Source organism: Apis mellifera, linkage group LG15 (genome assembly GCF_003254395.2).
Source record: "Apis mellifera strain DH4 linkage group LG15, Amel_HAv3.1, whole genome shotgun sequence".
NCBI classification, from domain to species: Eukaryota; Metazoa; Arthropoda; class Insecta; order Hymenoptera; family Apidae; genus Apis; species Apis mellifera.
Window position 1 is genome coordinate 818,415 of NC_037652.1, and position 19,519 is coordinate 837,933.

The following is a 19,519-nucleotide window of genomic DNA, read 5'->3' on the forward strand; positions in this document are numbered from 1 at the left end:
ATTTTTTATTATATATTTTTATTTTCTATGTTTAATTGTATGTACATTTTTTTATATTATATATTATAAAATGTATTTATATAAGAATAAAATAATATATAAAAATAACTATTCATTATATAATATAAAAAAATATGAATAAAATTTATTATAATTTATAAAGAAAGAGATCATTGGTATGATTATTTTATATCAATGATTCAATTTTTATAAAAATATTATTAATTTAATTTTACATTTATTTTGAATCCTACTTATAATTATATTATACAAATATATATTTTCACATTTTCAATAACAATCATATTGAGCAAAAAAAATGTATTATATCTGCAGGATATTTTTATATATTCTTCCCACAATATGCATAATTTTATTATATATTTTAAATTTTTGTATGTTAACAAATTTCGTATTATAAAATATTTTCATTCACGATATTTAATATATCATTTGATTTTATATTTTAAACAAGTTAAAAATTTTTATCCTTTTTTAAATTTAAGTAATAATATAGACAAAGTCATAAAAATGATTATCCAAACAAATGTAGCAATGAAACCATTATAAACGGTAGGCTCTGAAATTGACCATCCTCTAGCTAACATAGCTCTCAATGAAGCTGTACTCTTTGTAAGAGGTAAAATAAAACTAAACCATCGTAATCCATGATCCATTCCTTCAATAGGCCATATTATTCCACATAACATTACAATAGGTAGAAAAGCACCCATTGCAAGATATGTAGCGGTTCTTTCGCTTTCACAACAACAAGCAATAACAGATCCTAAAAATTAAACTTAATTAAATTAATGAATAATGATAATTATTATTATTAAAATTATTCATACCAAAACACATTCCACATAATCCAGTAAGAATAGTCAATGTACCAATCCAACCAATGTTTCCTTCATTAGTGATATCAAAAGCAACAAATGTAACTAAAAGAACCATAATAGATTGGCCTGTCATAACTGTAAATTGAGTTATAACTTGTCCGAAAAGAATTTCTGTTCCAGTAAGACCTATTTTTAAAAAAATAGTTTATAAGATATATTCAATCATTTTCATTCATAATAAATTTATTTACCAGAAACTAAACTTCTTTCAAGAAGACCTTCATTTCTTTCTAACAATAAGGAACCGGAAGCCAGTGCAACCGACAAGAAGAAAATTATTCTACAATATAAAAACTTTTATAGAATAAAAAAAATTTTTAAAAATAAAAAATTGTTTAAAGAAAAATATATATTATTTTAAATATATAATATAATATTTATTGATAAACACTTACGTTAAAATAACACCAGGTGCCGCAAAGTCGGTAAAATTTGGATCCAGAGGACCATAAACTGGTGTTCTAAACTGTATAAATATATATTTTTATAAATTTTTTTACTGTATCATAATATCTTTTTAAATTTTCCCACTTACATCTATTGGTATTTTTGCTATTTTCTCACTATAATTGCAAGCAATTGATAATTCCTTAACAAATGCTTCATATGAAAGGTAAATACTTCTTTGAAGAAGTTGACTAATTTGTTGATCTAAAAAAAAAAAAAAGAATCAAGAAAAAAAATTCTTTTTTTTCACTGAAATTTCATCGATATTTATCTGATTATATAAATATTTATTAATCATTATTTATCTGATTATATAATATTTATTATTATTTATTTAATTTTATTATTTTATAATTTATATATTTTTATATAATTTATTAGCTATTAGTTATAGATTAGAAAAATTGATAAAAAAATTCGAAAAAAAAGATTTTTAATTAGATTTAAAATTTATTTATTAAATTAAATTATTTATTAGATTAAATTTTGATATATAAACTCACTAGACATGTCCATATAAATATTCATGTTAGAGTATTCTGTACTCCATTCATCAGTATTTTTGCCATATGTAATTCTTGTTTCTAAAGATTCTGTATAATTCCAGGGAAAAATTATAGCACCCCATACGTTGCCTCGTTTCACAGCTTCTTTAGCATCTTTTTCGTAATCATATGGTAGAAATTTTATCGATCTTTCCTCTAAATGATGTAAATATCGACAACTTAAATGAGTCCAATTACAATCTATTGCTGGTATACAAGGTTCCATGCTATTATTCAACTCATAATTTACTATTGCTAATTCTAAATTTTTTGGATCTCTGCCAATTGAAATGCAAAATAAAACAATTTGAACAACTGGCAGACCGATAATGAATAACATCATGCTGAAAAAAAAATAATATCAAATATAATATAATTTTTAAAATATTATATTTAAATTATTTTGTTTTTGAATATATTTCATCAGAAAATATAATTTGTGCTTATAAATATATAATATAGTTATGAAATTAATAGATTATAAATATTTGATGTGAAATATATTGATACATTTCTTTCTTTTTTTCTGAATGTTATTCAATTTTCATTAAAAATATATAAAAATATAAAATTTAAGATTTTCAGATATAAAATTTAATCTATTAGAATATTTTGCTATAATTTTTTGAAATGGCACAAATAATTAAAAGTTCGTTATTAAAGTAAAATTAAAGCGTATATGGTAAAAAGTTATTTAATATTGTACGAAAAATAAATTGACAAATATTTTCAGTAACATTTTATTGTTATTTCTTTAAGAACTAATTTTAAATTATATTTTTTGTATAATACAAATTTTGTTGTGTAAATTTGAATCTTCAAAAAATCATAATCAATTGCAGTTATCAAAATTTTATATTAATATTATTATTAAATTTTATATTAAGTCTTTTTTATATTAAGTATTTTGTGTTTAAAATTTCATTTCTTACAGGATTTATTTTTTGTTAATTTACTTTTATAACTAATGCAAATTACTTATTATTTTGTAATTAATAAGAATAATTTAAAAATAATTATATACTAATAATCATTATCTACTAAATATTTAATCTATTCAATTTCATTTTCAATTTAATAGTGGAATATTATATTTTTGGAATTTATGAAACATATAATTTATGAATATATTTTTCATGATAAATGTATATCTATTTTATTTTCAATAGCTTTCCATATATATTTTTTCAAAATTTTTTTTATTTCTTCAAATTTTATTTTTTAATTTTTAAAAAAAATGAATTCTTAATATTAATGTAAATAAACATAAAATTTGATATACAAAAATATCAGAATTACTTATTAATTAGTTATTAATTGAAGTTTACATTAAATAAAACGTTAGAAAAAGAGTGAAATCTTTTTATCTGTTACATCATATTTTATTTTTAGCTTGTTTCATTTGAACTTAAATTGTTTTTATTTTAATAAATAATTCTTAATTTTTATGTATCTTTTGTATTTATTTTAATCTTTAAAATTCATCAAAAGTTTCTACGAATAAAAATAATACTTTATATAATAATTGATTAAAAAAATACTAATATTGTAAAAATTTTATTTATTTTTATTTATACTTACGCTACGTTTCGCCACATCCATAAAAAGTTCTTCCATATAAGAGCTTTCATATGTTGTGGATCGATCATCTTAAAACTCGTGGTGCCTTTTTCTTCTGGTGGCATACTTGGAATCTGTTCAAATCATTTATTTAAATTAAAATTCCACAGAAAAAAAAATAAATAGTAGAAGAGAATTAAAATAAAAAACATAATAAAAAAAAAACAAAGAAATGAACGTACATTTCCTTCATCGATTACAATGCTTTTTCTTTTACTAGAAACACTAATATTGTCACCAAATTCACCACTCATTTCGTCATCTACGTTTGTCTGAAAAAAAAAACATAAAATTAAATAAATTTTTAATGTCAAATTAAAAATATTCTTAAAAAATTTTATTGAAAAAGAATAAAATATACTTATGTAAAAAATTATTTTAAAAATCAATTTTTATATTGAAAAATTGACGAAGCGGATATTATAGCAAATTTAAATAAAATTTAAATAAATAAAAAGTTATAAAAGAAACTTATAAACTTATAAAATTAATTAAAAAATTAAAAAAAAACACAATAATATAAAAAATGAAAAACATACACTTTCAGGAGGAACACCAGTAACACTGCTGAGGATGCTACTTCTTCTTCGAAGACCTATATTTTGTCGCTTACTTAGTTTTAAAAATACATCTTCTAGAGTATCTAAATTGTGAATTTCCATTAACTTCGTTGGCGATTCTTCAGCAAGTAATTTACCACCTCTCATTAAACCTATCATGCCAGCTTGTCTTGTTTCTTCGATGTAATGAGTGGTGATTATAATGGTTTTATTTTTGTCCTTTGTCACGTGAAGTAAGTGATCCCAGATATTTTGTCGTAAAACAGGATCTACACCTACTGTAGGTTCATCCAGAATCATCAATTCTGGATCAGCCAAAAGAGTTGCGGCAAAAGATACACGTCTCTGTTGACCACCGGATAAATTCTTCACGAAACGATTTTCTGATGGTAGCTGTAAAAACTGTTGAAACGATGTTAAATTATTTTGTTTTGTAGTTGAATATTAGAATTTTTTTATAATTATATATATATATATACACATACATTATATTCTTAAAAAAAAAAATATGTATATTTATTATTTTTTTTCATTATTAATTTCTAATAAATAAAAGTTTTCTTTCATAGTAATGTTTAAATTATTAAAATCTGGATTTTATAATTTTTTTAAAAAATTTATAATAATATAATTCTTGTTCTCAGTAAATAATATCTTATTATATAAAAACTTTAGATAAAAAAATTTTAGATATTGAATAAATCAAAAAATAATATCATTTTATAAGTATTTTTAATTTTATTTATATTTTAAATATTACATGTTCATAATGTTTTAAATCAATATTTATCAATATTTATTGTATTAAAATTAAGGAAAAAAACATTATAATTATAATAAAAAAATAAAAAATGATAATAATAAAAATAAAAAAAATACAAAGAAAATATAAATATATTCTGAATTAAAAAAAAAAATTAAAACTTGAAAGCTCTTGTAACATTTCAAAATAATTAATTTTATAAAAACTATTTTTTTCATGTTAAATCTGAATTAGAAATCTAAAATTAGAAGCAAGTTTTCTTCACTATTACTAATTACATGCTAATAATTATATTAAATTATATTATATAAATTATATTAAATATATTAAATATATTATATTAAATATATTAAATTATATTATATTTAGTAAATAATAAAATATGCTTAAATTACATAATTTTAATTTAACATATTTTTAAATGTGTTTTTATTATTTAAATACTGTTTTCTTTTTTTTAAATATATTTTTAAATAATTTTTATCATTCAAAAATAATAATTAAACAAAATAATTAAAAAAAACTGATTAATAACTAAATATTTATAATTTATAATTCACAAATATTTAAGTAATTATTTATATTTATATTATTATTTCATCATAATACATATATTTTTTAAAGATCTACTTTTAAAGATCTATATACATTATATAAAAAAATTGTTATATAATACAAACTTTTAATTTTATTTAAATTATTTCAATTCATTAATTATAAAAAAATATTGTATTTTCTCTGTGATTAATTCATATTAAATAGATATACTTTTGCATAATATTTAACAAAATTATATATATATATATATAATATATATATATATATATATATATTATATATATATATATAATCATCATCATTATGAATACGTTAGTTGAAACATTGTATTTATCATTCGATTAAATAAAAAAGATTATGTCAACATTATTTATTGAAATTAATTATTTATATATTAATATACGCAAATTAAAAATACTTTTTATATAATATTAAAATATATTAAAATATATGATATTAAAATTATACATTGCTCATTTTATATATTAAAACCAGACAATTTTAATTTTTTATTAATTCAATTTAATTTATTTTCTTTTTCTTTAAGACACGTCACATATTAAATTCATTTTTCTTGTTTATCTTGTTTTTGATCTTGTTTTATCTTGCTTATCTTGATTTATTAAAAGTTAATTTATTTTTTTATTTTTTTTAAATATAGTCATACGTAATATTAAAATTAAGATTTAATAGTCATACCTTTACAAGAAAATCTAATTTTTCATTTACTTGTTTTGTACTCATGCCAGCACACCAACCGAAGTAAATGAATGTCTCCCTTATGGAGAATTCTCCATACAATGCGATTTCTTGTGGCATATAGCCCACACGTGGGCCTGGAACACCTGATCCTTTGGAGCCTGGTCGACCACCGAGCACCCAGATCTCACCGGAATTCAGTCGTTTTCGACCCACAATGCAAGAGAGCAACGTAGTCTTTCCACAACCGCTTGCACCAAGTAAACCATATCTGTAGATGAATATATGAATTATAATAATGTAACAATTTATTATAATTATAATTTATTTTATATTATACTAACATATATTATATTCTATTATAATACTATACTATTGATTATATATATTATCAGATTAAATTTAATTTTATTAATTATTATTATTATATATACATTAAGACTGAAAAAAATTTCATTATTACACTGTCTTTCAGTTTATTTTTACTTTAAATTTTTCTAATAAAAATTTAAAAAAATTAAAAATTATTTATTAATATTTATTTATTTATCAATATTTATTTTTATTATTTAATATATAATATATATTTATAATATTTTATCATTTATTTTATCATTTGATTTTTAAATTAATTATTAAATGTTTCTTTAAAAACAATTGAAATATCAATTAAAGTATTTAAAGTGAAATTTTATTCTTTAAATAGACTCAAGGATTAATTCCTAATATATTGAAAATAATATAAAGATGGGATTAAATTCAATATGTATTTGTATGAATATGAATTTTAACGATTAGGAATCAATTTCATGATTCCATGAATTTTAAATACTATTTGAAAGTAATAATATTTTAATAATTATACTTGAAATGTATTCATTTTATATAAGCTAGCATTTTTTGAATGAGTGTTCATAAATTTCAAAATGATATTTATAAATATTTTAATGTAAGAAAAAATGAAATCGTTCATCAGTAGTATTTAAATTTTAGAAATTAAAATTATATAACAGATTTTAAATAACATATTTAATATAATGCTTGTAATTGCATTTTATTTTTTTAATTTGTAAATATTTAAAAATAATATTATATTGGAAATATTTAATTTTTATTTTTTTTATCAATGAAATATTCTTTTTTTATTAATGATATTATATTCATTGTTTTAGTAAATATTTCTATTTTTAAATTTTTTAAAGATAGAAATAAAATTATAAAATTGAATATACATAAAAAGTAAATTTTTTTTCATAAGTTTAAATATATTAATATTATTATTGTTTTTTTCCAAATATTTATTATATATATGTTATTTATATTTGAATTTAATCAGAACTGAAACTTATTTGTAAGATTCTGATATTAGAAAATATTATACACGCATCAAAATATAAATTTATACTGCAATTAATTTTATCTCTCTAAATAAATAAAAATATTGATTTAAAAATTAAAATTATTTTTACAATTAGTTATCAGAAATTATAATTACCATTTTACATTAGTATGATATTATATCATTATAATTTTTATCTATAATTTAAAAAACAAATTTCACATTAATTCAATAATTAATTATAATCTTTTAAATATTTAGCTTAAACTTTTAATACATTATATTTTATATACATATAACGCAAAGTGCAACTAATAGTTTCGTTATTTATTCAAAATCTTCTTCATTACTTGGGAAGCAAAAATAAAAAACAAACATAAATTTATAAATAATAAATATATAAAATATATAAATAAATAATAAATAATAAATTAATAAATAAAAAACAAAGATAAATTTATTTTTCAATGGAAATTTTTTTAGTTTCAATAAAATTATTACGTAGAAAATTGTTTATTTTTTCTGAAAGAAAAAATTTTAGTCATCATGTATTATCAATATTTATTTATAATGTATTTAAAATTTGGAATGTATTGTAACATATTCAATGAAAAAAAAAAAACTAAAAAAAAGTAAAAGAATAATTTTTTAAATAAAAAAAATTAAGCACATGTATAACATAATTTAATTTTTATATAATTAAAATCTTTTTTAAACTAGTTAACTAAACTACTAAACTAGTAAAACGAAGAAAAAGAATTCATAAATGATATAGAATTTCTATTTTACATATTTTTCTGCATCATCATTCGATCTTTGATTTGTTAGATTTATTGATTATATATGACTATATTACTAAATATAATAAATGTAGTTTAACATGAATTAACATTTTTCTTTTAACTATTATTTTTATTTTATTATTTATTATTATTATTTTTCATAATATTTCAAACAAATAAATATTTATATAATAAACGATTTCTTATTTTAGAATTATAGTTAGCAATTATAACAACAAAAATAAAAAAAAAATTTATAAATTTTTCAACTTTAGTGTTATATTATAAAGAATATTTCAAATTTTTTGTACATTAGTATATGAAATAAAAATTTTACCATCATTTTTTAATTAATTATTTAATATTATATACTATTATTTATCTAACATTACACATATATTTATTCTTCAGAAAATATTTACACATTATATATTTACAAGAAAATCTTATCTAACTTAAAAATTATGATTTTAATGAAAGTTCTTAGTACAGTAACGATGCAATTATATATCATTTTTTTTTCAATAAAAAATTTTTTTAAGACGATAAAATCGATCACGAAATTTTTAGTATTTTTTTATTTTTATAGATATAAAAAACAAACAAAAACAAGAACAAAAGAGTACTTATTCTTTTACGTAATAAGTTTTTTTTTATGAATTTCAAAAATTTTTAATTTACAATATAATGTAATATTTTTTTTTTATAAGAAATGAAACTATATCAATTGATTAAAGATTATATAATTTCATTTAAAAAAAGTAAATTGATTTCTATGCGTCAATCTAGAAAAACTATTAATATTAATAATTATAATACATCTTTTTATACCAAATTTTTTGTTTAATATTTTTTCATATTATTCGGTATTTTTCCAGATATTTAAGTATTTTTAAATATCTATTATACTTATATACATATTATTATACTAAATTGTATACCTATTATATATATATAGGATTAAATACATAAAAAATATTTAAAATATATATATAATATTTTTAAATATTTTTTACAATATTATTATTTATTTCAATTCTTTTGTCTTTAAATATTTTATAACCAATTAGTGCTATTTTGAAATATTGTTTATCAATTAATTACCAAAATTATTTTGCTTGATATCAGATATCATCATTTTAGTGTTAGATTCTTCTATATATTTTAATTTTTTTACCACATAATTACACGTGAAAAAAGCTGTTTTTATCAAGTTACGAAACTTACATCGTGCCTTTTGGCACAGTCATGTTCAGCCCATCTAAAATAATATTCGGATTATTTTTGTTGCCATATTTCTTGAAAGCTCTTCTCACACAGACTGCCTGTTTTTGCATCGATTCCACGGAAGAGATCTGTGTTTGCATCTGTGGTCTTCGGGTTTTCAATTCCAAGGAAGCAGTCCGTATGACCGGTGGCTCGTTGGTAGTCTCCATTTCTACAAGGTAAAAGAAGTAATTACTTAGTATTTCCGTGAAAGTGATTCATAATCGATGAAGCATTTGACGCTTATTATGATCGCTGTCAAAACAGTGTTTCTCAACTTATTGGTCTTAATTTTTACATTTTTTCGTGATCCAATTGCCGTTAAATTTTTAATGATTAATAGAATTAATTATAATTATTAATTTTTATTAATTTTATGTAATTTTAATTGTATATGATAATAATTATTATATTATATAAAACAATATAGTTAACCTAATATATATATACAATATAGAATAATTAATTATTTTAATTAGTGATTAATCAATTAATTTTTTAAAAATTAGAAAATAAATATTCAAGATGATAAAATTATTTTAAATATTTATATTACATTAATATATTATTAAATACATTATATTTATATTATAATTTTTTTATCTGTATAAATCATCATAATATTTTTTTTAAATATAGAAAATATTTATTAAAAATATTATTAAATTAATATATTAATATTATTATTTTTAAAATAATATCACTTATATATCTATAACTTTTTCCATAACTTGGAAAATGATAAAATAGATCAACTAATCGGAAAGCTTAATAAAGTTTTAGTTTATTATGATAAAAAAATCGTTAATTATAATAAAAAAATTATGATAAAAAATTGCGCATATTAAAATGTTAAATTTTTATTAAAATGTTATATTATGAAAAATTTAGAATAAATAAATAAAATAATAATTCATTATGGAAAATTGATAATAAAAATATGATAAATATTTTGATTATATATTTTTAATTTTTTAATAATGTTCAGAACAAAAATAATAAATATACAAAAAGCAACTTGTTATAAATATTAATGCAAAAAATAAAATTATTATATATCTTTTAATTATTAAACAATTTTCAAATTTTTATTATTTTTATTATTTAAAATATTCTAAATTCTTATTAAATATTTAAAATAATTAAATATTCGAACTATATATATATATATATATATAAATAAATATTCATAATTTTATTTATTATTTATTTGTATAATAATATACTTTAATTTATCAGATTTTTTAAAAATTTTATGTTACAAATATTTGAATTATAAATATATTAAAAATATTTAATATATTATATCTATAATACACTATCTATGATACACTACCGTTAAAAAAAAAATGTACTAAAAGATAATATGATTAAATATGGAAAAATGCTGGTTTGATTTAAATTCAAATAATTTGTAATGTGTTAAATTTTGTAATTTATTTTATTTGAAATATATTTCTTTATATTTTTCTATCGTTTAAAATTGTATTTAATATCATCAAATAAAAAGTTTAATTCTTTTATAAATTTAAAATTGTAATTTTTCCCATTTAATGTAATATAAAATTATAATTTGTCTCAATATCTACATTTTAAGTTATATATATTTATGTATATTATATATTTAAAATACATGTGTGTATATATATATATATATATATATATATATATATACATATAATATATATATATATATATTACGTATAATATTACTTATAAATTTGTATAATCTTTTTTATTGAATTTAGTTCAAATTTAAATTAAAATAACTTGAATTTGTTTATTAATATAAGTTTATTATTGAAATTAGTAAATATCTTTTCTATGTTTATCTTTAATAAGTTTTATTAATATAAAATTAATAATATTTTTTAAATACAAATAATTTAAATCTTTTTGTTTATTTTATTTATTTTGTTCAAATTAATCAAATTAATTAAATCTGAATAATTAAAATTAAATCTTTTCATAAATCATCATTTGATGATCAATTTTGGCAAAAAAATTATGTGAATCATTTATTTTATTTAAATTATTATTTTTTATATTTATATAATCTTTAATTCAAATATTTTTTTTATTTTTTTTAATATAAATTTTTTAAAAGCATATATTTATCTTTTCAAATTCCTTTTGAATCTATCTATAATTTTAAACTTATGTATATAAATATATATATTTAAATATCAATTTACTTTATATAAATTATTTTTTAATATCTAAAATGACATCAAATGAGGTTATTTTATTTATTCAGTTATATAATCATAATTACTTAAAAAAAATACTTGATATAGTTCATAGATTATTATATTATTATATATTATAGTTCATAAACTATTTAAAATATATTTTAAGTTTCAAAAAATAATTAAAGAAATCTTAACATTTGGAACTTGAAGTGATATTTGAAATCAAATAAAATAACAAATATTTATTTTTTATTTTAATATTTTTATTATTTAATAAAAATTTTATATTTAATAATATAAACAATATTTTTTTTAAAAAATTGATTTAAAATTTCGATTTAAAATATAATTGTACATGATTATTATGTAATTTTATAATCTTTAATAAGATTTATATATATTACTTTTTAGTTGAAATAATAGCTGAGTCAAAGTAAAAGTGATTAATTGTAGTAATATTTGAATGCAACTGTTTCTATATATATCATGTGAATTATTAGATACAAAATAAAATTATTTAACATAAAAGTTTCATATATTTCGCTATAAAAAAATATTTAAATTATTAATATTTTTAAAGATATTAGTTTTTTCAAATCTAAAAATCATTCAATAAATATTTTTTATTTCATATATATCAATAATTTAATATTAATAATTTAAAATAACGTTAATTTTAAAAATCAATTATAAATTATTATGAATTTTTATGAATTATAAATCAATAAAAACATTTCATTAGATTAAGAAATTATAGAATAAATTTAATAAAAATATTTTCATGCAAATTCTTTTTTGCATCAGTTTTTTCAAATTTAAAAATCATTAAAAAAATTTTTTTTTAAATAGAAATAATTTATTTTATAAATAGATTAATTTTTTTTTCTAAAAAATTATTATAAAAACTTGAAAAATATTTTTTTATTAAGAATTTATAATTTCAATCAATAACTAATTACTTTCTCTATAAAATTATCAATTGTCTTTAAGTCAATGTTTCTTAAGATTTTTTGAGATGATCTTTTATAATATTCAAATAACCTATAAATATTTTAATTTCAGTGAAGAATCACATATTTAATTAGGAATCAAAATATTAGTAAAATATTAATGATATATAAAAATGAAATTTATGAAATATTAGTTATATATAAAAATATATAAAAATCTATTATAGTAAACATAAAATAATTATAATAATTATGTATGTTTATAATAAATATTTGATATTTTTTCAATATTTACCAAAATACTCATGTGCTAAGATATTCATAAACTATAAGATACTTTTATTTATATATTCTCACATTAAAATAATAAGTACTGTAAATTTTAAATATAAAATTTAAATAATAAAAAAATAAATTTTTATTAAATATCAAATATTAAATTAAATAGATTTTAATAATAAATAGTTACAAATAAAAATAACGATCTTTTAATCATTTCATAACTCTTTCTCGAATAGATTATCTTAATTTCAAAAAATATTCATTTTCAAAAAATTTATATTTTCAGAAAGAAGTTTTTTTCATTTCAAAAAATAATAATTTTTTTGCCAAAATTGAACTTAACGTATCCACATTCATGTAAAAACGAAAATCTACTTTTCTCTCATTATCACCATGACTCATTCTCAATCTATAATTTAAAGACTTTCTGAAAAATCTTACGTATAAAGATCGTAATGAAGGCCAAAGCAATGGAAGCTCACTCATACGTAATCAATGATCAATCATGTGTATGTAATTCATGAGTGATGTAACGTTTGTAACAAACTCACTCTCACCTATCTCGTTGGCTGGACCAGCCAACCGAAGAAAGTGGTTTCGAGCGCGTTCAAAGAAACGCTTTCGTTCTCACATGTTTTCTTCTATTTATCGAGTATTTAAATATTGGATCGATCCTTTACTAATAGTTATTTTTTTTCACACCTTTTACCACTTTTTTTATGCTTTTTTTATTTATTTCTTTTTTTTTCTTTACTTTTTCAACTACGTTGTGTAATTTCGATTCTGAGAAGTGGACGCAGTCCATTCGAATGGATGTTTTCAAGGACGAGACGTAGTTTTAGAAATACCAAAAGTGAAAATAGGATGGAGTAGAGAAATTGAAGATTTTGTAATAAGAAAGAATTAGATTCATTTATAACAACTTTAGAGAAATTAGAAAAAAGAAACATATAAAATTATTGCTTTAATTTAACATAATTAGAAAGAATTATATTTGTTATTACATGTGGTAATCTAAATGCAGATATTAATAAAAAAAAGTCGATTTATTATAGATTTTGTGTTTTTTATGTATGAGTTTTTTGGATGTTTTGCTTATTAAGAATTCAAATCATTATTGTTTTGCTAATAATATTAAAAGATATAATAAAAATTAATAGAATTTTTTTTTGAATAGAAAATTTTTGATTAATAAAACATCAATGGTATAGTTAATTGTTAATAAAAAAATAAAAAATAAAAGCTATGTCAATTAATTGAAGAAATATATTTTTTTACATAATTATTAATAATCATTGATTTGATAAATTTTAATTTTAATTTTTGGAATTGTTCATGGATTTATCCCAAAATATCAAAAAATAATTTTTTATTATATAAACAATAAAATACATAATTCATTCATTAATTTATTTTTGTAATTTTATTATTCAAAAATTCTTTTTTCTTGTAGAGATAAATAATATCATGTTATATTATTAATAAAATTACAACAATTTATATTTTAATTCTTAATATGTGAAACAATTCAAAATATAGTAAATATGAATAATCGTTTGTTTTTATTGATATTTACTGACATTTATCGTTTTTAACATATTAGTTTGCATTTGTATTTAATTTACAATGATTTATAATTTTTTTTATTATATTACATATAATAATTTAAAAGTTATTAAAAATGAATTTTCTTTTATAACAAAATTTTTAATTGTAAATCAATAATATATATAATTATAACATATATATTATATATACATATATATTATATATATATATATATATAATTATAATATATAATTATAACATATTATGTTATAATAATTATAATATAATAGTGATAAAGATAATAAATTTTTAATATATTTTGAAGAGTAGATTATTATGAAAAATAATAATTTTAAAAATAATAATTAAATTTAAATTGATATATTAATAATTTATAATTTCTTTTTGCATAATGTACAGGTACATTAATGAAATAAAATATAATGAATTAAATTTCATTACTTTTACATTATGTAGTATATTATTTATATATAGCATTAATAACAAATAACAATTGCAAAAAAATTTTATAATTCTTAACTAATTTATAGAAATAAAATTCCTCTGTTTATCAATTTATAATAGAAAAGTTATTAATTTTGTATAATATATATTTAAATGTTTCCAATTAAATCAGGAAAATATATATATATTGTATATGTATATATATATTATGAATATATATATGTATATTGGATATGTTTATGCATATATATATTTATATATATATATACATATACAATATATATATATATATATATATATATATATATATATATATATATATATGTAAATGTAATATATTATATTATATATGTTATATAATATATATTATATTATATAATTATATATGTATTACATTTACATAATTTATATAATTACATTTATATAATTTTTATTTATATTATATATATTAGTAACTTGTTAATGAAGTCAAAATAAAAGTTAACAAAGTTTTTCTTTAACAAAGAAAAATGCTGCTTGATATTACCTTAAACTAAACTAAATTACTAAATTAAATTAAACTAAATTATATTTTTATATTTTTGGAACATTCTATGTACATATGATGTACATAGATCAAATATATATATATACACATACAAATAATATTATATATATTATATTATAATTTTTAATTTTAAATTTATAATAATTTTATATAACATTATGTAACATTATATAATATTTTATAAATATATATTTACTTCATTTTCTTTAAAATAAATTATTATTTTAAATAATTAAACTTTTTGTTATTTTATAAATATAAAAAGTCATGTGAATTTCTTTTTTCTATTTCTATTTTCCACAATATTTCATTAATTATTATATAACAAATTTAAAAATTTTTTAAATTTAAAAATTTATTATTTTCAAAATTTTAGTTTTTAGTAAAATTATATAAAAGATTTTGCAAATCATAATGTTTTATATCAGCTTTCTTCTGGTTTCTATACAATTAAAATACTGATTATATTATAGTGCAAGACAGTTTACGAAATCTGATTTTGCAATATCATTATATTTTCATTTCGAAGATTGACCGGATGTGTTTAATCAGAACCACATACTGTCAAAAAAAAAAAAGCCATCGTGAAATCCATTCAAACTGACCTCATTAAGCTCTGTGGTATTGACAAATGTGACCATAATTCAATCTTAACATTTTAACTTAAGTTTCGTCAATGCAAATCAATTAGAAGAAAGCATACTTGAAATTCAAAAAAATTGTAAAAGAAAAAAATATTCCATGTTAAGAAATATTTTTTATTATTGCAATCTTTATATTAAATTCCTTTGAATTTTATTTACAAGAAGATCTTTAATGGTTTTAAAAAAATTTTTATACGGAATTGAATCATTATTCGAATATTTATATATATAGAAATATATATATGTATTAAGAAATATTTTACTAATAAAAAAATGATTTAAATAATATGTAAAAATTAAAGTAATTATAATAAAATTTGTTATAAACATATTTGTCATATTTGAAATTTTTTTGATTTATGATTTTTGATATTTTGCAATTGCATTAAAAATTAATTATTATGATATGTAATTTATAATTTTAAGGCTTAAATATTTCAATATAAGGAAAGCTATAATTAATGCAATTAAAATTATAAAAAATATAATTGTTTTTATATATATTGATGTATACAAACATATTTAAAATTAATTTCATAATATTTAGCTTTATAATATAATACTTTTATAATTTTCATTTCTTTATTTTAAAAAGATAATTTATGTTATTTAATTGAGCAAGAATAAATTTCATAATAATTATTTTAACTCATTTACTTTGACATTTATTTCTTTTTATTAAGTAATATTGAATAATAAAGATATCTTATTATTATATTTTATGCTATGCTATATATATTTTAAGAATACTATGTTATTCTAATTTCTATTTCAAATAATAAAAATCAATATCTTGTATTTGTGTTTTTTTTTGCGAAATCTTTTCCTTCAATTAAATATTCATATTTGAAATTATATATATCTGTGCAATAGTTTTATTAATAATTATTAATAATTATTAATAATTATCTTTATAAGTACACAATAATTTTTATACATGATTTTTAAATTGCATATTTTTTAACAAAAGAATCAAAATTTATTGCTAAAAAAGTTAACTTTAATTAATTGTTTTATTATATGCAATATATAAGATAAATATTTATTTTTAATTAATCTAAATTTTATGTGTTTAATATCCTTTAATTTTTTGTTGATTCTGATCTAGAATTAATTTTCTAAATCTAATTCTTTTATGAAAGACAAAGTTTTAAAAGAAAAAATATATAAAAAATAAAATTTTGATATTGCAAAAATAAAAATATAAAGAATTAAAGAGTCTATTATGCAATTTGAAATATCTTTCTTAAATCCAAATTCATTGAAAAAGAATTGTCTATACGAAAGTCCAAACAAAAGGAAAGTGATTAGATATAAGCTTAGATAATTGAATTTCTATAACTAATAATTAGATGAAATCTTTATGAATCAGATTAGATTTTATTTGAATATTTAAGCAATTTGAATAAAATAAAAATGTGTTTATATTTAATTAATTAAAGTATAAACAATATATGATTTTTTATTCATTACAAAATTTATATTTCTTTTTTAAATAAAATATTTATTATATTTATTAGAAAAATATAGACTAATTAATAATTAATAAATTATCATATATTATATATTAAATATTTTATAATATTTAATAATATATTATATTTTATATTATATATATTTTTTTATTATATATTAAATATTTTATATTATGAAAATATTTTAATATTTTTATTTAATATTACTTTTCAATTAAAGATACAAATAATAATTGAATTATAATTAATATAATATAATATTATATGTAATATGTATAATAATATGAATTATTATTAGTAGTAATTGTTGTAAATGTTAAAATTATAAAATTATATAAATATATATAAAAATATAAGTAAAAATATACTAAACATTTTAAATAAAATATTTTTTGTAAATAAATACATGAATTATAATAATTAAAAAAAAAATTTCTATTTTTGTATATATAGTATATATATATATACTATATATAGAAATATTTTTTTGTATATGTATATATATAATATTCATATATCATATGTTTAATTATATTTATTTTATTCTTTATTTATACATATATATATATGTATATATGTAATATGCATATATCATATGTTTAATTATATTTATTTTATTCTTTATTTATACATATATATATATATATATATATATATATATATATATATATATACATAATGCAATATATTTTACAAAGATTATGAAATCAATAATAAAAAAGCAGATATAAACCAATTATAAATAATAAATTAATAATAATTAATTTATATTTTTACATATCGATATAAAAATCAGTAATTTAGTTAATTATATTATTTATTTTTATTCTTGAAATATCATTTTAATTATTCCAAGTAAGAAATTTATGATTGTATCTTATAAATAAAAAAATTTTTAAAAATTTAAAAATCATATTCGCAATCAAAATCATCAAGTCAGAATATTTAAGAATTATTTACATATTTAATCTATAATTTATTTGGTAATAATGATATATGTATAATAAAACAGAAACTATGCATTACAAATATTGGAATAATGTGTTGCAAGTTTATTTTTTTTTTAATTTAATTATTTTATGATTTTATGATTTTTGCTTCTGATAATTTTAATTTGATTTTATAAATATGAAAAAAACTTTTATTTTATTTTTATAATTTATAACTTTATTTTTATTATTTTATACCAGTAGTTATTTTATTATTTTTTAATAATTAAAGTTAGCTAAAGATTATAATTGACAAAAAAAATAAAATAAATAAGAAATAAAATTTCAATAATAGAAAATAAAGAAAATAATTAAAATTGTTTAAAAGCAATATATTATCTGTAATTTACAGATTACATATTTGTGCATGTTTATGAATTTATAAAAAATTTAAATATGCAATTCACGTATTATGTGAATACGTCATACTATGTATATATAAAAATGATATTAACGAAAAAAGTTTATTGTAATATTTATATCATTATTATAATTTTTAGAATTTTTTATTAAAATTAATCTTTGTATAATAAGATGAAAAAAAATTAAAATTGATTATTTATTAATAATATATTATATAATTATTAATAGTGTAAATATAATTTTTTTTAAAAATAAAGAAAATAATAAAAAAAAATATGATTTTAATCTTCTAGTTTTTTGTGCAAAAGACATTCTTTTTTATTATTTACCTATTATTAATTAAATTTTGAGATGATGCAAAAATATACGTATATGTTGTATATATTTAACTTGTAAATAATAAATTTAAGCATTCTTGAATATTTATTCACAGAAAATATTTTTTTGTATGTATAATGTGCAATTACTGTTTTCTTGAGAGATTATTCTCATATTATATTATAATAATAAATACTGTTTATTTTATTTTATTTTTTATTTTTTATTTTTATTATTTTTATTATTTATTAATTATATCAAAAAA

General features: G+C 16.2%; 1 protein-coding gene across 2 annotated transcripts in view; it reads right to left on the reverse strand.

The window, feature by feature from the left end:
* Window positions 1-253: 253 nt before the first annotated feature.
* The window catches only part of LOC724865 (ABC transporter G family member 20), an 85,703-nt gene continuing 66,437 nt past the window's right edge, over window positions 254-19,519 (reverse strand). For both annotated transcript variants that reach the window (XM_026445673.1, XM_026445672.1), the window contains exons 2-12: window positions 9,443-9,653; window positions 6,095-6,365; window positions 4,054-4,476; window positions 3,697-3,786; window positions 3,476-3,588; window positions 1,853-2,238; window positions 1,438-1,553; window positions 1,298-1,368; window positions 1,094-1,182; window positions 852-1,028; window positions 254-787 (exon numbers count right to left, since the gene is read on the reverse strand). In XM_026445673.1, coding sequence (XP_026301458.1) covers window positions 486-787; window positions 852-1,028; window positions 1,094-1,182; window positions 1,298-1,368; window positions 1,438-1,553; window positions 1,853-2,238; window positions 3,476-3,588; window positions 3,697-3,786; window positions 4,054-4,476; window positions 6,095-6,365; window positions 9,443-9,651 — 2,247 coding nt within the window. In that variant the 5' untranslated portion in view covers window positions 9,652-9,653 and the 3' untranslated portion in view covers window positions 254-485. The remainder of the gene's footprint in view (window positions 788-851; window positions 1,029-1,093; window positions 1,183-1,297; window positions 1,369-1,437; window positions 1,554-1,852; window positions 2,239-3,475; window positions 3,589-3,696; window positions 3,787-4,053; window positions 4,477-6,094; window positions 6,366-9,442; window positions 9,654-19,519) is intronic.